The sequence below is a fragment of the Pagrus pagrus genome (assembly GCF_965226575.1).
Source record: "Pagrus pagrus genome assembly, chromosome: 16".
Classification (NCBI taxonomy): domain Eukaryota; kingdom Metazoa; phylum Chordata; class Actinopteri; order Spariformes; family Sparidae; genus Pagrus; species Pagrus pagrus.
In genome coordinates, this window is record NC_140200.1 from 8,640,391 (window position 1) to 8,664,401 (window position 24,011).

General features: G+C 43.4%; 1 protein-coding gene across 5 annotated transcripts in view; it reads left to right on the plus strand.

Annotated features, from left to right (window-relative positions):
- eya4 (EYA transcriptional coactivator and phosphatase 4) overlaps window positions 1-24,011 on the plus strand; it is a 47,165-nt gene that overhangs the window by 20,997 nt on the left and 2,157 nt on the right. For 2 of the 5 annotated variants that reach the window (XM_084376677.1, XM_084376680.1), the window contains 17 exons: window positions 2,584-2,633; window positions 5,682-5,803; window positions 9,065-9,148; window positions 9,720-9,797; window positions 10,449-10,515; window positions 10,615-10,757; window positions 11,439-11,582; window positions 11,698-11,780; window positions 12,800-12,974; window positions 14,545-14,681; window positions 14,892-14,975; window positions 19,068-19,157; window positions 20,250-20,308; window positions 20,774-20,934; window positions 21,707-21,821; window positions 22,005-22,126; window positions 23,813-23,913. In XM_084376677.1, coding sequence (XP_084232803.1) covers window positions 2,584-2,633; window positions 5,682-5,803; window positions 9,065-9,148; window positions 9,720-9,797; window positions 10,449-10,515; window positions 10,615-10,757; window positions 11,439-11,582; window positions 11,698-11,780; window positions 12,800-12,974; window positions 14,545-14,681; window positions 14,892-14,975; window positions 19,068-19,157; window positions 20,250-20,308; window positions 20,774-20,934; window positions 21,707-21,821; window positions 22,005-22,126; window positions 23,813-23,913 — 1,815 coding nt within the window. Of the gene's footprint in view, window positions 1-2,583; window positions 2,634-5,681; window positions 5,804-9,064; window positions 9,149-9,719; window positions 9,798-10,448; window positions 10,516-10,614; window positions 10,758-11,438; window positions 11,583-11,697; window positions 11,781-12,799; window positions 12,975-14,544; window positions 14,682-14,891; window positions 14,976-19,067; window positions 19,158-20,249; window positions 20,309-20,773; window positions 20,935-21,706; window positions 21,822-22,004; window positions 22,127-23,626; window positions 23,914-24,011 lie in introns of all 5 variants that reach the window. The other 3 variants (XM_084376676.1, XM_084376678.1, XM_084376679.1) reach the window with 3 other exon arrangements.

Below are 24,011 nucleotides of genomic sequence, written 5' to 3' on the forward strand. Positions count from 1 at the left end.
AGCAAAGAAATGATTTTAAGTCCTTTTTTTTATTTGTTCATTTATCCAAATATTCCCGTACACAAGCAGAAAAAAAAGATTTTCTTAAAGCCTTTATATACCATGCGTGTGTGTGTGTGTGTGTGCGTGTATGTGCAACTCTATGCATGGTATCGGATGTCCCGTTGCAGATGGGTTGGGTTATTACCAGAAACACATAGCGCTATTCTTCTTCGTCTCTCCCTCGCTACCCCCTCTTCTCTCCATGCGCAGCGTTTCCACAATAACACAAACCTCGCCGATGCACCTTTCATGTCACGTTTTTAGATTCTTGAGTAGGCTCATAAAAAGTAAAAACACAGCGGGGCTGCAACAAAAAAAGAAGAAAACACGTAAACACATCCGCGACCAGACGTAGGACTGCTTCTGCTTATTTCTGACTCACACCTACTGTTTCTGATTACCGCCTTCAGGGTCAGACCAGGCCTCGCGTTATCATCACACCCATTAGATGATGAATATAAATAAGTGACAACACAAACACAGCAGTGTGTAATTCCCTTAAATAAATCATTGTTATTAGCGCTAATTACACAGGGTACCTGTATTTATCCCTCAGGGAGTCCCTGGGCCGGGCAGGTTGTGTTCCAGACCGGTCACCAGGCCAACCAGGTCAGAGGTCACCCATTTAACTGGCTCATATGACACAAATGGGTCCTTCAGGCATCGTGGCCACCTAAAGAGTACGATTAAAGGGCCTTTTATTTTATTTTTTTTACTAGAGATGACATTTTTACTACACGATACGGAGCACTTTTGGATTTTTTGTTGTGTGACATGTTTTCAAGTTTTACTGGACGGTAAACATTTTGTGTACTGGAGATGACAAGTGTCTATTAATGGCATTCAAAATGAGTGTGAGCACCGAGCAGAAACGACAAAATGAATGTATGGAACTGCGTTAAAGATGAAAGCCGTGAGAGATGTGAGACTCTGCGAGGTCGCCACTCAGAGAAAGTGTGCGATGGATGAAGCGCAGTGATAAAAGCTTCTCGGGATCAAAGCCTGCGTGTGCTTGTGTTTTCACAGATCGTGTTGAGACAGAAACAGCCAGGGTTGTGTGTTTTCACGTGTGTGTGTGTGTCTCTGTGTGTGTGTGTATGTGTATGTGCACATGCGGGCCGTGTGCGCAGCCACGTCTGCATGAAGCCCTGCGTGTGTGTTACATGTGGATGGCAGTTTCTCACGGCCGCGCTGTTGATGTCGTGACTGACAGCCTTGTTAAATTTCAGTAAAGCATGAAACGGGACATGAAAGTAGCTTGTGTGTCTGTGTGTGTGCGTGTGTGTATGTGTGTGTGTCTGTGTGTGTGTGTGTGTGTGTGTGTGTGTGTGTGTGTGTGTGTGTGTGTGTAAAGTGATCCGTACGAGGGTTCTGGCTAACCTTTGAACCCTGTCTTAAACGGCTAAGTGCTGCTTCTTATTCGCTCTCGGCAGGATTCTCTAATCAGAACCATAACACACACACAAACACACACAAGTACACACACACACACACACACACACACACATACTCTCACACACACATACCTGGAGTTTAGTATCTGCTGGGCCAAGCACTTTCTCTGTATACTTACCTGTGATTGCGATAATGTGCAAATGACTCCAATATATGCTGCCTGGCTGAATTTGACCACGTGTGTGTGCGTTTTTGTATGTGCGTTTCCATGTGCGGTGTGTGTGTGTTTGGCACCTCGCGCGTGCCCTACACCTCGCCAGTGTGTTGACACAGTGATTATAGGGCAGCTGGTACACATTGGCCCTCGCTCCGCCCTGCATTTACTGTTCTAATTAGTTCCTGTTCCAAATAAGAGGGAGGAATTTTAATAGAGAACCGCTGGTCTGCCGTCGTCCAGCTCCGCATACCCTCACACACGGCAACAGACAAGAAAAACCAGCCTGTGTGTGTGAGCGTACGCTGCGGTGGAAAGGCGCAGAGGCTGAAGTGTGTTTTCTTAATTTTTTTTTTTTTCCCCTCGATGATGAAGAAAAAAGGGCCCAGCGCACCAGTGATTGACACGACCAAATGTCCGCATAAGCCGAGGCTCGATTTAGTGACCGTGGCGACCCGCTCGAAGGGTTAAGAGTGAGCCCCGTGACCTAACATGACCCCGGCGTGACCTTTCAACTCTGTAAGGGTTGAGAAAAAGGGGCTCGAGCGCCGGATGGAGCAGGGTCACGGGTGAACAAGGGAAAGTTAATATCTGTCACTTAGACGCCAGTTAGCACTTCTGTCACGGTGGTGGCTACAACTACAGACGCCGGCTCGTGATTTACTTCATTTTTTTCTGCATTACAGTCACATTTAATGAATCAGAAAATCTGTTTTACTCAGACTCGTGTTGAATATTCTCTCCCTGTCTTCGAACTGAGGGCGCTGAATTTATTTTGTTTTTAGTCACAACACTTCATGATACTAATATAATTTGTCTGATTCATAAACGCGGTTTTATGAGGCTGGTTTATGACACACTAAACACTGGCTCTTATGTGTGTGTGTAATGTGTGTTTGGTTAACATTTCCTCTGCTCTGGTCTCTCTGCAGGTGAAGAAATCACACAGTGAATCTCATGTTCCAGACCCTTCAGACGCCAGGTACGCTCACATGTGTCTCTTTGTGTGATATGACAAACAGCATTAGGTTTTGCAGAACCCTGTGTGTGTGTGAGTGTGTGTGTGTGTGTGTGTTTGTGTTGGTGTACACAGTTATGAGTGTGTGTCCTAGTTCTCTGGTCATGGTGCAGAGAGGTGAGGTTTCACTGCAGTTGCGAGCTGTGATGAGGTCATCAACACTTTCCCAAGACCTCAGTGCCTCACACACACACACACACACACACACACACACACACTCACACACACACACAGGGGGAAAAGATATACTGATCCAAATGAAGGACAAGCAGAGGGAGCATGCTGTACTTTATTTAGAGCCGAAACTGTTGGCGATTTTAATAAACGATTAATCAAACCAGAAAATGCCGGATATTCTCAGGTTCCAGCTTCTCAAATGAAAAGATCTGCTGCTCGTATATCCAATGATGGAATGTAACTAAGTATATTTACTCAAGTAACTGTATTTAAATACAATTTTTAAGATGCTTGTACTTTACTTGAGCATTTCCAATTTCTGCTACTTTACATATCCACTCCACTATTACTCAGCTACATTTATTTATTCATTTAAGCTACTAGTTACTTTGCAGACTACATCAGAACCAAAGTAGTGCATTATACAATCAATTAATTTTATTGGCAATCAGATTAAAAAACACTGATTCTGATAATCAGAAAAATGCTGAACATCTGATTTGATAATGGGCCAGGCCCATAATCTGTTGACCCACAGTTTACGGTTTATAGAGCACATACAGGTCAATATATGTATGATTTACTATTATTTGTACTTTTGATACTTAGTACATTTAACAAAATATATATTAAAGTTAAAAAGATATCTTGAAAGTTAAAAAGGTCAAAGTCTGCACCAACAGAAGCTCCTCTCTCCCACAGAAAACACTGCTCCTGAAACACCTCGTCAGTAGTCCCGCCTTTAATTCTGTGACTTTGTGACATCACACTACATCACCATGTCAGCCATCTGCATAATTTATGCCCCGTGGCTAGATTGACACATAACGATTGATTTAGCACAACTGCCCTGTTGTTGTTAGCGGTGCTGGGTCAGGCGTGTGTGAGCTGGCCAATCAGAGAAGACTGGGTGTTCAGGAGGGGGGCCTTAAAGAGACAGGAGCTAAAACAGAGCGATTCAGACAGAGGGGGAATACAATGCTGCAAGTCATTTTCACTTTTCACTTTAACTGAAGTTTTATTTATATACAGTATCTTTCCTTTTTCTTAAGTATGACTTTTAGGTACTTTAACAGCACTGCATATATCACCGTAGACTGAATATCTTTGGGTTTTCATCTTCTGGTCTGAGAAAACAAGACATTTAAAGACGTCACCTTTGGCTCTGGAAAGTTGCTCTGGGCATTTCTTTTCCCACCATCTTTTGATGAATCGCTTAATTAAAAAAATAACAGCAGATTAATCAGTAATGGAAATAATCCTCAGTTGTTGGCTCTTAAACTATGTAGTTTACATTATGCTCTTTATACTGTAAATTGCACAGATGCGGCATATTTTTTCAACGACCAGACATAATGTGAAAACCAGAAAAGAGTTTATGAAACACCAACTCCTGCCATCGCCTCCCGAGAGGAGCGAAACAGAGAGGAAAGAGAAAAAAAAGAAAAAGGACAAGGAGGGGAGACAGAATCATTTCCTGCTGTTGAGAGACAAAAGAAAAGGATGGATGAAGAGTGTCGAGGCGCACAAGAGGGAGAGAAAGAGAGAGTGAGAAGTGGAAAAGCACCATAATCTGCGAAAGTTCTTAGCCGTTATTGCCTGGCACAGCAGAGACGTTTTAGGCTTTTGTGCAAATATCTGGTCCGCCATTAAGCGTGTTGATATTAAAACAGTGATCAATGTTTTCACTTCAATATGTACAGGAGTGCAGAATGAATGTTTAGCTGTAAATAGAAAAAAAAAGAGTTGACGGAGAGAGTTGATTTAGTGTGTTTATCTTTCGCATGCTCTCTCTTTTGTGCCCTTAAGCCTGCGTCTCTCTCATCCGCTCAAAGTTATATGTTTATACCTGTCAGTCTGACTGTGGGTTGCAGTCATGTGTGGCGATGCTATCTGCCCATAGCATTGAGATGGCCTGCTTCCAGACCGCGGCACAGATGTATCACACACACACACACACACACACACACACACACACACGTACACACAGAGTGGTAGAACGGCTGCCCGCATTTGTTTAATTCTCCCTCCATCTCTGTCATTTCTCGCTTTGATGTCGCGCACAAAAGCACAAGTGTGACCGACCTGCGGGCAGCGTGAGTCAGGGACACACACACACGTTCAAATGCGGTACCGGCCATACACACACTGACTCAACAATAAACTATGCCTTCCACCGAAGGACATGTCAAAATGTGGGTTTGTGGCAGCAGTGATGAAGAGGCATGCGCCAGTGTTTTATGTTGCTTTTCTAAGCGTGTGTGCGTGTAAAAGATTAAAAACACTTGACTTTGACTCCACCGAAAAATATGCATCTTCATTCTGTTCATCGCTCTATTTACTTCCACTTCCAACCCTCCACACACACACACACTCTCTCACACACACACTCTCTCACTTCACCATTACCACCTTGTGTGCTGGTTCGTCCCAGTCATGCATGTGGAACACATTGTAAAACTAAAGCATGCTGGCAGGCTGTGGGTTTGTATTGGAGCCCAGAAGTGCACACACACACATACATACACACACACACTCTATAAAAGAGCCAGCAGGCCCGCAGACAATGTCTAACGCCTCTGAACACATGCTCATGTAAGCTAACTGGTATGGAGAAGCATGTAGTTTATGACTGTGTACGTATATGTGCAAGTTTGTGCGCGTGTGTGGTTCCTGTCATTGAACGTGTTCAGTGCGATCTTAACATAATATATGGAGGTGGGAGATTCCCAGCTGTGAGAGCATATTGCCGTTGATCCGTTACTCATTCAGAAATCGCAGTTCATCTCATTTTCTCCCCCCTTCTCCTCCTCCTCCTCCTCCTCCCTCCTGTAGGTCTATGGAAATGCAGGACCTAGCCAGTCCTCATAACCGTGTGGGAGGTGGAGATTCGACGGGCTCCAAGCTGGACAAGAACAACCTTGGCAGCCCCTCCATCACCACCAATGGAACAGGAGGTGAGAAGGCAGAACGTGTTTGGTGCCACAATAATGAATGTGCAGTTATGTGTGTGGCAGAAAGGCTAGTTTCAATGTTCAAAATACAGTTTCCACCTTCATGTTGTTATTATGCTTTTTTCTTTCTTTTGGCTGTTATGTAAGAACTGGCCACCTCTTGATTTCATACTCAAAGAAAGAGGAACATATCACCAACTGCAGCTGCCTTTAGCTAGTTAGCTCAGTTAGCCGTGCAGTAAGCGGTCTGGACTGAGAGCTCGGAGTGGTAATATGAGAAATATAACTTGCATATTTACTTGCTTTTTATATTCAGTAGTCAATGAAAATCCCAAACATTGGGAAAACAAGATATGCTGTTCAACTACTTAAAGTGGAAACAGACAGCTTCCGCCCCCGCTAGCTTTTCCGAGTGGTATTATTGTGAGCGCCGCTGTTGCAAAGACAGCCAGATTGTTTCCGTTTGCCTCAGAGTCACAACTACCAACAACACAGCACAAAAAGTGTATTTATTTTTTTTTTTTTACCTTTTGACAGAGCCAGGCTAGCTGTTTCCAGTTTTTATGCTAAGCTTCGCTAACTGACTGCTGTTGGCTTCATATGTACCCTGACAGATCATCTAGCTCCAGGCAAGAAAGCAAATAAGCGTATTTCCAAAAATATTGAATCATTCCTTCATGCGCTGCACACTGTAGATCTATCACCAGTAAAAGGACAAGTGACCTCTTGAAATCAGGACACCAGAGTTACTGTGAAAGCAGCTACATCATGCATCATGCAACCGCGTACTGATGTCTCATTTTATTAAAGGTCCAGTATGTCGGATTTAGGGTGATCTATTGGCAGAAATGGAAATAATAGTGTATAATCCTCTGAGACTAAGAATCGTTATGTTTTTTGTGAGGGAGCGGGCCCTCTTCTGCCAAGTCCACCATGTGTCACTGCCATATTTCCACAATGGCAAAGGATGGATGACTGACACACTGGCTCTAGAGAGGGCATTTCACGTTTTTAGCAGCCCCCGTACGGGAGGGTGAGACGAGGGGTTTTCAGTTAGCTGCAACCTCACTGCTCGATAGCACCGAATCCTACACGCTGGTCCTCCGAACTAAATTAGAAAAAAAAAAATAAACTCGAAGCACTTCTACGACGAGTGCTTTTCAGTGTTTGTTTGGGCGAGATGCAGTTGTTTATGACATCTAGCTTTTCGCTCCACAAAGCTCGAATGCGCTCATTGTGAATCGCTTTGTGCGAAAGCAGCTGATGAGTTTAATGTAGTGTAATGAAATCTGTTGCCAAATCATCAGTCAGAAAGGTTTCCAACACGCGGAGATAAGTACTTTTTGAGGAATTTTTAGAGACGGAAGGAGACGCGCACATGCAAGCGCACGCAATACACACACACACCTCACGCTGGCACGGTGACTTGAGTAAACCGCCGGAGAATGTGTGTAAACACACGGTGAAGCACTTCTACTCTCCTGCGCTGACCGCTTGGCAAAGTGTGTGTGTGTGTGTATGTGTGTGTGTTAGTGCAAGCCCAAAATCCCACTGGAAACTATTTCCTCTACGAGAGCATTAAAGCATCACCACTCTCTTAGATGTCAACACCAGCGAGCTCTCTCCTTTCTTTCTTTTTTCTCCCTTTTGTTTTCCTCTGTCCCTCTGTGTTCCTCCTCCCCCTCTTTTCCTTCCTTCGCCCTTGTGCTCCCCCCTCTCTTGCTGTCTGTCCTCCCCAATAATTTTTGACGGAGCGGTTTGATGTAATAGCCCTGGATGTAAGTGCTTTTGTTTGAGGGCCATCCTTTGATCTATCGCTGATTTAACAGGCAGTGGAACCGACTTTTAGCAGCAATGTAATGGAAAAAGTGAGATGCTGCATTTTGGTCAACTTGATGTGTCAACACACGCACTCGGTCACAGGAATAGCCGCGCGCAGAGCGGACTTAACTGCGACTTCGGACCATATTAGAGCACGTTAAATCATTTTTGATGAGCTCACAGTTAATGGTTTAAGCAGACGGAGCTGGGACTACACGCTCACAGCCAAAACAAACTACATACCCAACATTCCCCTCACCTGACATCAGCCGGAGCTCGGGCCCGCGGGCCATCTCCATAGCAACTCATTTGTCTTCATTAGGGCTTGTCTGATGGGTTGTTTTGCTCCCTGAAGGGATTAATGAAGTTGTACTGAATTAAATTGAGTTCTCAGATGGTCGCTGATGATGAGTTTTAATCATGTTGAGAGAGAAACAAGAAAAAGGGGCTGAAAAACATCACAGAGGATGTTAACAGGATGTTCCTCTCTTTTAAAAATCACTTGGGAATCACACTTTTATTTTCCTGAATGAAAGTTAGATGAGAAGACAGCCACTCTTATATCCTTGTCAAAGCAGAGCCGATCAATATTTTATACATGGATCACATGACTACTTGCTTTTGAAAGGCTCAAAGTAACCCGCAGATAATTATCATCCGACTCTGCAGTTCCCCTCAGAGCTTCTCTCAGATTATTGTTTTTGGTTTTATGGCCCACAAATTTTCCTATTTTCATCTCTCATCAGCATAGTTTCCAGCCTCAGCGTGCAGCTGTGTTCAGTGAGAAAGCTCTAAAAGCCCACAGTACGCTACCTGCCCACCACCACCTGGCAGGCAGGCGGGTTAGTGATTGGCCCGTGAACATAGTGGAGCATTTAGCTGCTAAAGCGCCAAATATTTCTCTTAGGAGTTGGTGGAGAGCAAAACAGAGCAAAGGGGAGATCAAATATTTGACTAACATTTATCAGGTGAACAGAAAAAAGGCTAAAAAAGCTAACGTTGCTAGGCACCCCTTGGGTCCAGGGCAAGAAAGTCCGAGTCAGTGGTTGGCTGGGGCAGTTCCTTGAGTAGTTAACAGGACTTTGATTTGCATCCCATTTGTGAACAAGACCCAAGAGAAATTTATATTACTTAAATCTTGATCATTTGGCGATCATTTAACAACATAATAAAAGTCGTGATATGCCATACAATGTGAATCGTTTGCATGCTTTATTTTGAAAGTCTAACCGGACGTTGTATATTACATATTAGTCCAAGCTGCCAAATGTGACAGGTTGGGAGTGAGAACCTTCTGCATACAACTCTCAGCAAGAAGTGAACAAGAGTGTTTCCAAAAGTTTTGCTGGAAAGAAAAACAAAAGTTATATATGTCTGCTTTTTAAAATGTACTCTTGGAGTGTGTCGGTATCCTCATCACCTTCCCACCTTGCACCCGTTTAGGTGAAAACATGACAGTTCTAAACACGGCTGATTGGCTGTTGGGCTGCAGCAGCCCGCCCCCTGCACCGGGCTCCAAGGACTATGGTACAGAGGTGCATGCGTGTGAATCCAAAGCTAAGAATTCATGCAGCGTTACCTTGAATGCAAAAGGAATATGTTTCTCCAGTTTGGGCTGGTCCTAGGACTGATGTTTTCTTGTGCCAGAATTTGCAGTGATGTTCATTTGCAGTGCAGTGTCGTGTGCTCTTTGGATCCCAGTGTGAATTTTTATCGGAGTGTGTGTGGAGGTGTTTGCATATTTGCAGGGTTCCCACCAGTCAGTTTATGAAAAGCTGGGGAATTTCAAGGAATTTGCCATGAAAGTTAGCAAATATCCAGCTTGATTATACCACTAAAAACACCAAAAAAATGACATTTTATGTCATTGACCAGGAACTTTAGGTCATGGTGGTGTTTTCGAAAGTCATTTAAAGCTTATTGTGGGAACCCTGCACACTGAATTTACTTCAATACTAGAACTGCATGGTAGTGTCCTCTTTTTTCCGTAAGGTTTTCTTTGTGTGTGTGTGTGTGTGTGTGTGTGTGTGTGTGTGTGTGTGTGATGTGTCTTCCTCAGTGGCCTCCCCTAACACCCATCTTTCCTGTCTTCCTTAAGTGAAAACAGAGCCTATGAACAACAGCGATACAGTCACTACGACAGGCGACACAGTGCTGGACACATACGCAGGCTCAGGTAACACACGCATCTGCCCACAGAAACACACACATTTCTCAAAAAAACCCAAAACTCCCATGTCTCTGCGCGAGTCCGCTCCACATCACACACAAACGCCATCATCCGTTTCAGCTCAGCGGTAGGCCCGCTGAAAGCTTTAATCCCATGAAGTATTGCCTGTCCTTGGATTACGTCATCAAAGGCTGGCAGAGGGGTGAGAGAGAGCGAGACACATTTTTACACTTGCCTTTTTTTTTTTTTTAGACTCACACACGACCCTCGTGCTCCTTCACACTGCAGCATACACACACACACACTGATACACAAAACCATTAAGCAACACACAGTGAGGGTTTAGACGCAGCGGGGTGTTTGTCAGTATTGAGCTCTGACATCTCAATGACCACAAACAGACATTGTGTTTGACTGTGAGGCCCGCTGTAAGGGTTTTACGGACTGCAGTGCTCTCCGAAGGGGGAGAACTTGGCTCCTCTCCACTCGAAATGCTTCAAATTATGTTTACTGGAACGACTCAAACAAGCCCGAGGCCTTGAGTTGTGCTTTTCAGGAGTGGCTTTTGTTGAATGTTAAAGGAAACAGAAGATTTGTGTCGACACCATTCATAACCCGGCGTTGTCTTGTTGTTTTTGCTTACTGTGCTGTTTTTAGTGATCACCAGCAGCGGGTACAGCCCTCGCTCAGCCCACCAGTACTCCCCTCCCCTCTACCCATCAAAGTAAGTCTGACTTTTTCACAGTAAAAGCTGCTTTCTGAGAATCCTCGTCAGCAGTTATCATCCTGCTAATCTGTCTTGTATCTTCCTCTTCTACCTCAGGCCCTACCCCCACATTCTCTCCACACCGGCGGCCCCTCCCATGCCGACGTACGCCGGTCAACCCCAGTTCAGCAGCATGCAGCAGTCGACCGTCTACACTGCTTACTCCCAGACAGGACAGCCGTACGGACTGTCCACCTATGGTAACCGCAAACACACACAATGACACACATTAGAGCAGCTGATCATTTTGTCATCGAAGTGTTCAGCTCTAGTAGAAGTACTGTTAAGTTTGTCGAGATTAACTGAAATGGAACAAGGCTTGTGTCAAAGAATAAAAAATACATTTCAAATGTACTCAGTCAACCTCAGAGAGATACCTACTACGTATTAAATTGCACACCTGATTCTCTTCATCGAGACCCATGCGTTATTCCCTGAGAAATTAGCAAAAAATGTCCCGAAAATCTTGCAACGTTAAAGAAAATGAGAAAAATGTAACTGAATCACCAAAAGTTAATGGGGTCCATTCTGGGCCGAGACCCATCCTCCATCCAAGTGTCACGGAAATCCGTCCAGCAGTTTTTGTGTCATCCTGCCCACAAACCAACCACCCAACAACGGAAACAGGTGAAAACTTAACCTCCTTGGCGGAGGTAAAAAATACTGGTGCTAGAAATTAAATACTTCACACTGACGAGCGTGACATAGTGAGACCTTTTGAAACCGAACCAAGGAGTGACGTAAATCTAATGCAATGCAAGTAAAGTGACAACGACAATGTCATTTAAACACTAAAAATATGTAGTTTCAAGGAAACAAATTATGCTGTACTATATATAAGCATCATCTAATATCTTGAGGGTTTTTTTTCCTTGTCACAGACCTCGGTGTGATGCTGCCGGGCATTAAGACTGAGAGTGGCCTGGCTCAGAGTCAGTCTCCTCTGCAGACGGGCCTCAGCTACAGCCCCGGCTTCACCACGCCTCAGCCCGGACAGACTGCATACTCACCCTATCAGATGCCAGGTCAGTTCGGACCACAAGCAAATATCCTCCATATTTTCTACCTTACCTGTCCACGTTTCTGTCTCCATGTTTCGTCTCCGTGGTCTGATTCATTTTTTCTTCTTTCTGTCCTCAGGTTCCAGTTTCACTCCTTCCTCAGGCCTCTACGCCACCAACAACTCAGTGTCCAACCCCGCCAACTACACTGCCACACAGCAGGTACCTCAGTGTCTATAAACTGTGTGTGTGTGTTTGTGCAGGCTTTAATTTAAATCTGGACCAGCTGAAAGTTTCCTTAGGGAGTTTTTGCCAGGGCAGATCAGCCATGCTACACGATTGCTCGGAGTGGTCAAGTACAAGTCATTTGCCTCATTACGCCGGCTCAAAGCGAAGCTGAGGATTTGGTGCGGCGTAGTAGCTGTGATAATATTTCCAGTTCAGAAGTGGTTTTACAGGCACGCTTGGACAAAACTTTCCTCATTCATGGATGCTTAAAGAAATAAAATCTAATTACAGTGCGACAGGGACAAACTTGAGAGCGAAACAGACAATCAGTCTTTGTGAAAGAGTGTTTTGTTCTGGATATTTCTCCACGTCCATATGATGAATTGTGCTGCGGTAGTAAAATGCTTAAAGGGGGATTTTAATGTCCCAGTATGATAGATGTGGCTGTTTACAGGAAGAAAGTGAAGGTTTGGCTTGTGTGGGTGGATTAAGGGGGAATAGTGTGTGTGTGTGCAGTGTGTGTGTGTGTGTGTGTGTGTGTGTGTGTGTGTTTGACAGAAAAAGAAAACGCAAGCAATAGAAAGGGAGAGCGAGTCTGATAGAAAGCCAGTCCGTGTGTGTACAGTGTGTGTGAGTATGCACGCTCGCATACACACATTGCTGACTTCACGATGACTGTGCATGTGTGTGTGTGCATACATGTGGCGGTGCTCCACTCTATAATGACTTGTAGAGATGGACGTAGTGACAGGTTTAGAGAGCTGACTCACAAAAAAGTCCATCTCCACTGGGTCAGTAAAACGCCGCAACACAAGGCTTTAATTGTTCTGGAGATCTAAAATACAGAAATGAGGGAATAAAAGATTAGAGACATGAGAGGCACCACTTGTAAAATCCCTCTTCAAAAGTCACTTTGAACCTCTCCTGTTTTTTTTTCTTCATGTTTTTGCTTTTTTTACTCCCTGCTCTCTGTGCCTCACTGTGTGCTCTGTATCTCGCGTTCTTCTCCGTAGGATTATCCCTCATATACGACGTTTGGCCAAAACCAGTATGCCCAGTATTATCCCGCCTCCACTTACGGGACTTACATGACCTCCAACAGCGTTGATGGCACAGGCTCCACGGCAGCCTACCAGCTGCAAGATCCCGCCCCTGCCATGACCGGACAGGCTGCTGAACTTCACCCAGGTTTGTATGAAAGGAGACAGAGGTTAACATGTTTAAAACACAGCAGTTTTCTCATACTGTCCAGTGCTGTATCCCCCCTCTGTCTGAAACACTCTGTTTTAGCTCCTGTCTCTTTAAGGCCCAGTCCGCTCTGATTGGTCAGCTCACACACGCTTGAGCCAGCACCGCTGACCGTGTCACCGGTCGGCTCTGTGTAGTTTTAAGCTTCCAGTTAGCTTCACTTCTACTGTAAATACAGGCATTAATTATGTAAATGTGTGACATGATGACGTAGCGACTGCTGACGAGGCGTTTGAGGTACTTCAGGAGCAATGGGAGAGAGGAGCTCTTTTGGGCTTTTTTTTATCTTTCAAGATCTTTTTCATGCACAAGAATCTACATAACACACCGAAGGAAAGGGAAAAAAACCGAAAAAGCATAATACTGTAGGTCTCCTTTAAGGAGAAATGCACCACTGAGAATGAAACAATTCAAACATAAATATGCAAACAGATGTCAGATTCTTCACCGCTTCTTGATACTGGCTGTATAATCTTGTTTCCAGTAGAAAAATAGCAACAGTTTGGGAGTCCAAAACTCAGTTTCAGCCATGGTGAAGCCCAGGAATTAACTTCAGGTCAAAGCCATAGTTGGCTGGCATCATGTTCACCAAAGTGGTGAATCGGCATTTGTTCACGTTAACTCCAGTACTTTGATTGGAGCGAGGTTGTGTTAAATATTGCACTTTTGTAGCCGAGGGAGAGAACGAGGAAGAGAATGCAAAATAACAGAGAGCTCAAGTGCAGCCGTATGTGCAGAAATATGGCTCGGTATTCAGTTTTTTCTCTGGTTTATCTTGGCTGTAATTCAGGAAGCCTGATTAAAGGAGCTTATCATTCTTCCTGTCACTGGCACTTTCCCTCTCGCTGCTTTTCTCACTATTTCTCTCTTTTCTCTTCTCTCGGAGTTACAGTCGGTATCTGTTTTTGTGTGTCGCTCTCGTTGCTCTTTGTGTCTTTGTCCACCCCCTCTCTCCCCTCTCTCCCTGATTGAGACATAACAAAACGAGAGCCGAAGCTTAGAGTCTGGTTCTAGTTACCACACAGCAGTGGGAGCATATGGCATTAGTGGTGTGTGTGTGTGTCTGTGTGTGTTCGCAAGCGCACGCACAAGAATGTGTGTGTGCTCATGCAGAATTTTGCATCTTTGCAAGAAAGCATCAGATTACCCAACTTTTCTGATTTATAGCACAGATCCATCTTTGCTCAACTCTGTTAAATCTTTACATTTCATGTTATCGTGAATCAGTCAGACTATCAATGGCACTGTTGTTTAGGTTTCTTGGTAGTTTTGATCTGTCATGCCAATTACCTTGAATTATTAAACCTGACAAGATGGCTTATTGCTGTAAAAACTCTGAGTTATTGCTTTTCCTGAAGTGGATACAACTCCAGAGCACCTGTGGGATCGGCTCAGACCGCGGCATTACTGTTGCTTTAATTTAAATATAGTCTGTGATCGCTGGTGCAGTTTGAGACGGACATTTGATCATTTGGACATTAAAATGTTTAATGTTTGCACACCGTCTCAGGGGACTTCGATACAGTGCAGAGCCCCTCCACGCCCATCAAAGAGCTGGATGACCGAGCCTGCCGGAGTGGGGGGTCCAAGTCCCGGGGAAGGGGCCGCAAGAACAACCCCTCCCCTCCCCCTGATAGTGACCTGGAGGTAAGGGACCAGAAAACACCCACTGACTGAATATTACATTCAAATCTCTATGGATATGTGGAATTCTCTTTGATCTTCATCCTGTTGAATACAACAGAGGAGAGGCTGATAGAGAGCGGGACCACCCATGTCACTGTCCAGTTGAGCACGAATGCACATACAGGCTAAAAACATGGACGCGCCATTTCCTTTTTTTTTGTTGTTCTCCAGAGGGTGTTTGTGTGGGATCTAGACGAGACGATCATCGTCTTCCATTCTCTGCTCACGGGCTCCTACGCACAGAAATATGGCAAGGTAAGGTCGTCGCCCTGCCTCCGCTGGATGTCTGTTATTATTGTGTTGTAATAACTCGCACTGCATTATGTCTTTCCATCCATTTTCTGTCTGCCAAAATGGAATCCCAGATTACAGCTGGGACAGCACAGGTCTGAATTTGATTAAATGGAGGCTGATGAATATTAGCTCAAAAATGACCGCAACTGGCCAAATGGTGGATTTATAACTGAAGCATCGACCCCTGAATAAGCCTAATGAGTATTCCTGGAGCGAGTGCTTGGTGGAGTTTTTTTCGCCCCGGGCTGTGCTGGACAGGCTGCATGCACGCGACCCTGCCCTGTGATTGGTGGTAGTTGATGGGGCTGTAAGAAAAGGAAAACCTTCAGAGCTGAAAGAAGCATTTCCACCTCCTCTTTACGTTCTTTTGGGTAAAAAAAATATCACGTGTCCTAGAAGTTAATGATTTAAAAATATTTGGTAAAAGATTTTCTACAAATTAAACTAAAGGTGATTTTATGTAGCAAGATCCATTGGTAATATAGCAAGTTAGGATAAAATAGAGTTTGTATTTGTATCTTTTGCACTGGTTTTAATATTATTGTTATTATTAAAGGGGTACTTCGTAGTTTTGAAGAAGAAATTCAAACTCTTATTTATTTATTTATATTTATGAAATATATTAATGAGGTAAAAATACAAACTCAGAAATATTTATCTTTTCCATCACTTAATAAACAAGCTGTTCTCAGAGGAAAACAAGGTCCCCAGAACACTGTTTGAAGCTAGAAAGGTGGCAGGGCCCGCCACCATTTTTTCATTTTCATGCAGTATTTTATAAAGTCAGATATTAAATATAAACCTCGCAATGAGCACACCAGTCGAATGAGCTTCATTTCCTCCAGTATAAACATCACACTGAGTACTTCAGGAATGTTATGGTCAATTTATGATGATGACCACATACATGAAAACATGAGTGAGTCTTTAAATGTCCGACATGTTAAGAATACATTTAAAAAACACGAGTAATTACAGTTTCATAATAATTTGTCATGCTAATTTTTTTTACTTGGACTGATGTTTATTCCAGTCTTCTTTGGGATCTTATTCGGTGGTCTCGGCCTTCTCACATAACAGCTACACTGTTTATAGTTCCCTTTATTTTTATAAGTCTTGGCTCTGATCTGGGATCATCATATGTGGCCAAGGCCACAGATTTTTATTGGGTGATGTCGTTTCCTGTGGGCACCGGCCTGCCTGTACGGGGCTTTGCATCCCACTCTTCAGCCTGCAGAGCATGTACTGATATTCTTGTTTGGCAGTCAAACAAAAGCTGGCATGGCACACACATCCTATTTGGAGCCAGCCATAGGAGCCCAGGCATTTTACAGATAGGCTTTGTGGGCACTGATGTACTTCCTAGTTGCTCCGCAGTCGTGGAATTTAATGTTTGGCAATTGGGATTTAATGGGTACAAGAATGGCCCTGGTGAGTTGTAAATTACTGTACGTGTGTGGGTGTCCGTGTATGTGTGTGTGTGTGCGTGTATAAAAGAGAACACATGCAGCCTTGTGGTTAATTCAGCTTGTATCGCATTGTTTTTATACGGGAGAAATACTGAATACTGACGGATGATATCTCAATTTAAATCTTGGATCTAGGAGAGAAAGCTGTGCGTTTCTCCTGACTTGTAGTGAAATAATGAATGAGAGTGTGTCAGTGGCTTAAAGGGTAACTCCACCCATTTTTTTCACATTAAAGTGTGTTTTCAGGTCTTGTGGAGTACTACTGTATATGTGAAAAAAAGTAGTATAAAGCCTTTTGTGGCTCCAGAGGAAGCTGCGTGTAATCTGGTAAATTGTTTCCGGTGATGTCACTCAGTGGCTAAGTTGCATTGTGGGTAATGTAGGCATCATGTTTGCAACTGAATTTTGGTTCTGCTTTTTGAGTTTGATTTGTTTTTAAACTGTCCATAATGAGTCAAACAGTGTTATGCTTGACCAGTGGACTGCTTTTCAAAACCTGGTGCCTACATTACCCACAGTGCAACCTCTGAGTGACATCACTGGAGGCAGTTAATCAGATTACGTGCAGCTTCCTCTGGAGCCACAAAAGTCTTTATACTGCTTTTTTCACATGCGCAGTAGCACTCCCCAAGACCTCTCAACACACATTACTCTGTAAAATTGATGAAGTTACCCTTTAAATCAGGTCTTATACAGTCTGACTCAGCAGATGTAGATTGTTGGTGTATGCCTGCGATTGGGCGCCCAGTTCAGGTCGCGTTCTCCTCCCCTCCGTGATCTGTGTGTTCAGAATCCTCGTCGCTACAGGAAACAACAAGTTGCTCTAACAGTAACCTGGTCGCTAACGGTATAAACGTAAACAAGAAGCTCTGACCCTTTCTTTTGTGAGAAACTAGCCATTTTTTGCCAGGGCTCGTCTCTCCGCTTGCAAAACAAGTTGAATCCGACACCATTTTGTAGGGGCACCCTCGCTGCATCCTGGGTTTAACCCCGCCCAAGACGATTGTGATTGGTTTAAAGAAATACAAACAAGTCAGGGATTTTTTCCCCTATACCAGAATAATAGTTGGATGCAGTGTGACCTTTCTCCAGTGCTTAAAGGGATAGGTCTGTTGGGTGAGCCTACTGTAGGTCTCATGTACCCTCTGATAGCATGTCTTCATGTGTAATAAAGCCCAAAAATCTGACCTAGTATCCCAAAACAGATAAGATACAAGTCAGAATATGATTGTCAGAGCATTTTCTTCACCTCATTTGCTGCTGCTGCCCTCAAGAAATATAGTGGCAGCTGTGTCTGTTCACACCTCGCCCAAAATAGTGTTTACACTGTTGACATAGGAACCACAAGAGCCAATACCCTTCTCATACAGGCTCTTGTGATATATCTGCTTTAAATGATGTTTCACTTATTTAATGAATATGCACATCTTTTTTCACACAGATGCACACTCATCACATTTCTCAGCGCAGGAGTTATTGTAAGCTGGGATCATTTTCACGAAGTGTTGAGTTTCCAGCGCTCGAATGATAACAGCGGAGGTGGAGAGTGGAGTTGTTTCAGGCTACTCTGGCGCAGGCCAAAGTAATATTTGCAGTTCTCTGTGATTGATTGAACTTGTCTGGCAAGATATTACAAAAAAAAAAAAAAAGCCACCTCAGCGTTTCTGGAGCCCAAACTCAGCTGCTCAAAGGGGATTCGCACATTTCAGCTGCGAGTGTTTCGACACAAACCGATGTTCAAACCTCCGCCGTGGAAGGCAGCCAACATAATCATTACCTGGGAGACAAACTCGAGTGCCTCTTGTTTCTGTGATTGACAGCGAAGCAGGAAAAGAAATGCTGTCAAAATTTCTGCTATCACTATTAGCAGCTGTTACGTTTTGGAGAGCTCCACACACTTTATGGAGCGCTCGCTCTCTGTTTTTCTTTTTTCTTGCACCCAAGAATGCCGTCCATCTCTCTCTCTCTCTCTCTCTCTCTCTGTCTGTGTGCCTCGCTCTCTCACTTTCACTCTCCTTCCTGTTAGCTTCTTTCTATTCTGGTCGTCTGACGGCGTCAGCGAATCGCGCGGCAAGCTGTCGTCCCTTGCTGACCTATCACAGATGATGGTTTTTGCAGCTGAGCCCCGAGCTGGCAGGGCAGGCTCCCAAACACTCTCTCTCGCGCGCGCACACACACACACACACACACACACACACACACACACACACACACACACACACACACACACACACACAAACCATTCACATACCGCATACACACCACACAGCATCTCCCTTTGAGGGGAGTTACTCTCTGCAATACACTCTCACCCCCTGCACACCCCCACCACCACCACCACCGAGCCATAAGGAATGTTGATGGGACAGAACAAGTGCAACCTGTCTGTCAGCATCTGCTGAGATGAGTGGAGCGTACCAGCTCTTCAAGTGGCGGGAGGGGAGGGTGATTTGGGATGAAGTAGGTGTTTAAAGCCTGGAAATTTGATTTTTGGGACAGGAGGAAGTAACGTCCCTCAGGGAGAAATAATTTGTCATAAATGTGATGTCATGATGATAATGATGTTATCTTTCTCATCTATTAGGACCCTCCTATGGCGGTGACGCTGGGTCTGAGGATGGAGGAGATGATCTTCAACTTGGCCGACTCACACTTATTCTTTAATGACCTGGAGGTGAGACACTGATATCAGACTGACACCCAAACACACATTCAAAGTTTTCTAGGACATGTTGAAATGCTCGCAGTTTTTCTTGCACAGCATTCACATTTTTGCACAGAGCACAACATGAAGCACTCAAAAGTTTCTTGAAGTCAGGCTGTCACTCAGTTAAACACTGCTACTGCCCTCTAGTGGTGTGAAGTGATGTAACACGCCAGATTACTGTAAATTAGAGGCGCCCAAAACTGAAACTTCATGGTGGACCACAGCACCTGTTGTAATGTTTAAGATGCAAAATGATCATATGCGGAAGCCTTGAGAGGCCAGTGAGATAAAATAGATTCTGGTGATCCAGTTTCTAAGTCTGATCTAAATTGCTTTCTCTCCTGTTTATGACTTAGGAAGTTAGAAAGACGTTTTCTTCACATGTATGTTGTTCTATATTTATTTATGTTTTGCTAAAAACATCTGGCGGGACCAAACAAAAAAAGAATTAATATTTGTTTGTTTAAATTGTTTAAGGTAAAAATGTGTATGTGTTCGATCTCAATAGTTAGGGTTGTCGCAAATAACCGGTACTGATGATAACGGTGATATATACAAGATGAAATACTGATATCGTGACAAACATATGATAATATCGTGTCATGAATCCAGGCCTCTTAAATCATTTTCATGCTTTCTTTCTTTCTTCTTCTTGCTTTTTCTTGCTTTGTCATAGCAGGTTGCAGTCATGTCATAACAATCACATTATAACAACAATAATAATCATGACATTAAATGGAAAAAGAGGAAGAAGGCGCAGTAACTGTAGCTAACTAACAGTAACACAAGATTTATTCATTTGACAAAGTTAAAGACAAATGTCACTGATGAGCATTTTTAATTCAAAATGTCTGTATATATCGCGATAATATCAATATTGTGAATTACTTTGCCCATCATAATCGTCCAGTGAAAACTGGACATTGTGACAGCCCTGCCTTACATTCTAGTTTTTTCATGCTTATTTTGTATCTAGCAAATGCTCAGAATTTATGGAGAATTACATTTTATGAGTTTCTAATCCAAGCACCTTAACTTATATTTCGTGTTTGTGTACAGGAGTGTGATCAGGTACATATCGATGACGTGTCATCAGATGACAATGGCCAGGACTTAAGGTGAGGATTTAAATATTCATATGTTTTAAAACAACAATTGTAACTTCCTGGAGAAAGATAGCTGATTGTTCAGTCTCCTACCAAGATCGTCAAGTACTGCCGCTTTGGGCTGGCGACTCGGGTCGGATGCCGAACCAAAGCGTCAGTATTTGACAATTTAGGGATGACACTCAACAATCGACTGTTTCTCCACGTAGGTACATTTTGTTGCTTGAATATTAATGTAAACATTGTTGATGATTTTGAGTTATTTTTATCGGCTGATAATTCACAAATTCCAGTATTCACCTTGTCTATATAATATAAATACATATATTTTCTTTGCATTTTAAAGGCAGTAATACATTGCATTCTTAAAGTTATGGGGAGTTGTGTTAATTGTACTGAATTATAATAATAACCAGTTGATCTTTTTGTTCTACCAGAGCAGATTTTTCAAATAAAACATATCATTATTATTGACAGTACTTACAGTTTTGCAACTGATGGCTTCCATGCAGCTGCAACCAGCGCCAACCTGTGCCTGGCTACGGGTGTCCGCGGCGGGGTCGACTGGATGAGGAAACTGGCCTTCCGCTACCGACGAGTCAAAGAGTTATATAGCACGTACAAAAACAATGTGGGGGGTAAGCCAATCTGATGGGAATTTGCTGTACACCGGGGACAGTTAGGAGGGTGATGGAGAGGGAGGGTCAATGTTCAGTTTAACCAGAACTGCAGGAGTGATGAAACTGAAAAGAGTCATGCACCAAAGGAATTGTTTTGTGTTTTCCATACATTCTGGACAGGGAATGTTAATTATTTCCTTTAATTTCTGTCACAAAGTCAATTTTCATAGTGTTAACAGTTTTGATACAACTAAAGACATTAAAGGTCCCATATTGTAGAAAGCCTTTTTATTTTTATTATTATTATTATAACTCTCAATCCACAGAGAAATACATATCAGCCTGTATGTGGAAAGTGTGCTTTTAAACGAGCTGTCAGGACTTAAGGTTGTGATGTCACAATGTATGAATGCATGGCCCTTTAGGGCTTCCGTAGATACCAGTAGCAAAGCTGCAATTTACAATAGAATAATAAGGCCAATTTCATGCCAAAGTGAAAAACATATATTAATGTTTCCTTGTAACTTTTATTTGTTCAAGACTGGAAACTATTCTAAAACCACATTTAGACAGTAGGACATCAAAACTCTCCATCAGAGCCTCTTTAAATGAGATTTAGCAGCGTTGTACCAACGACAAGCACCATTAAACTATTAAGTACAATTTGATTCTGTGAGGAAACTAAACACTATCACAGGTTTTACAGTGTGTACCTTGAAGGCCCACATAAGCATGGCCTTGTGTTGTGCCTGTTGCTGTGAGGTTTATTAAAGTCATGCCGTGTTTTTAGGTCTGCTGGGTCCTGCTAAAAGAGACGCCTGGCTGCAGCTCAGAGCGGAGGTGGAGGCTCTGACAGACTCCTGGCTCACCCACGCACTCAAGTCCCTGTCCATCATCAGCTCCAGGTGCCACTTTCTGTTACATTGAAACTCTCCCTGTCCCTTCCCACCTCCCAACTAATAAGGTCTAGATACAGAGCGTGGGAGCAGACCATATTCAGGGTCAAAGGACATGAATTCATGATCCATTCATCAATCCTCTCGCTGGCTTGTACATAACGAGGTCTGCTCTCCGTCTGTGTCCCACAGGAGTAACTGTGTAAATGTGCTGGTGACCACGACGCAGCTCATACCAGCGCTGGCTAAAGTTCTCTTATATAGTCTGGGATCTGTTTTCCCCATCGAGAACATTTACAGTGCAACAAAAATAGGTAAGCCACAAACACTGGTGCACACACACATACATTTAATAAATTCTGAATAAAAATGTAATATCGTATATAATATAATGTGGAATGGAAGTAATTAAATAGTAATTGACTCTATATTTTTTATCAATGCTATCTTATTGGTTCAAAGGCTGCATGTATTTTCATGATCATCTTCATCTACTCCACATGTTACTGATATCTCTGCTACAATATTAAATGTGCTGCTCTAGTTGGGCTCAGGCTCACCGAACAGTTGGTTGGAAATGTTTAAGTTACAGTATGTTTCACTTTAAACCCTGTGTGTGTTTGTGAGAGGGGGGAAAAAAATTAACACTGAACCCAGTACACATTTAAAAAGGAAATAGCTCACGCTGGGTACGCTTTAAAATATTTTACCTCATTGAGTGAATATTTCAGTGGCGGACTCGGGATGTTTGAGGGACGGGGGCGAAAAGAAACAAGGGAGCCAGCTGTATGTGGTGGGGCAGCAGCACGCACAAGGCTGTGATACATTAATAGTGACCTAGAAGGGCACCCAAGACTGTATCATGTTTTATCTACCATAGAGGCATCCAAGATGGCATCTTCATAGCGTTTTTTATTTTTATCATGTCCGCATCAAAATTGGATCAAACTTGTGAATACATTTTTTGGGGTGGTGACGAGGACCGAGGACCAATTACATGAAGTTCTTGCAGGCTATCTTCAGAACCTGAAAAAGGAGAGACACCGCAACAAAACAAACATTTTTAACTGACACTTAGTCCAACGACTTTTCCAATTATTTCCCGCGAAGATGAGAGAGAGATGATACAGGGGACGGATAGCAATGCCACAAACCAATCAGTTCTAAGAATAGGGGGGCGCAGCAGGGCGTAGGTATGTAGTGCATAGTTCTTCAGTGCGCTTGCATAACCAAAACTAACTGGATCAAATGTATACAGTGCAACAAGAACGTGAACCTTGGTTCAGACTTTCAGGTGTGAAAAGGCCCTTATTCTCCAATTCACTCGACCCTAACGACATTACATCCATCCTCAACAGATGACACACTATTAGCCTGGACCTCAGACTCCTGGTTACATTACTGTGCATGAGGAGCCTACATTCATTAAGCATTATGTATGTTGCATAGGAATGCCGATCAGGGTCAAATTCGTGTACGTACGCATTGAAAACATGCACGTCCGCATTTAAAAATGCACTGAAAAAGTGCCAAAACCACTTCCTAATTTTCAAAATAAAATCAGAGCAAATGCCAATTAAAGATTACAATATTTAGTTCAGCATCCACACAGGACATTTTTAAAGCGAACATGCACATTTTCAGTGTATGTGCACGTATTTCAATGGTTTAGCCCTCATCGGCCTCCCGTATCTTCTCCTTGTCTCTTCTCCCTCACCTCACCCTTAACGCACACAGCTCTGCCTCTTCATCTGTTTTATTTTCACCCAAACAACAAGTGAAAAACCTGTGAAAGCCCGTTTGTTTGTCTCCAGGCAAAGAGAGCTGTTTTGAGCGTATAGTCTCCCGCTTTGGCACTAACATTACATATGTTGTGATTGGCGATGGGAAGGATGAAGAGCATGCGGCCAGCCAGGTAAACAAACGACTTCTGAACTCTGACCCCTCTGACCTTGTTACCCTCCTTCCTTCCTCCCCCTTGTTTATTTGTTTTTTTGCAGGAAAAGAGAGTTGCTTTGAACGCATAATGCAAAGGTTTGGCAGGAAAGTAGTGTATGTTGTAATTGGGGACGGTGTGGAAGAGGAGCAGGCGGCCAAAAAGGTAATGGACCTCACCGTGACCCCGCCTACTCCTCACAGTGTGAGCTCTGATTGGACGAAGCCTGCCTTTCTTTGCTGTAGAGGTTTTGTGTTGGTCGT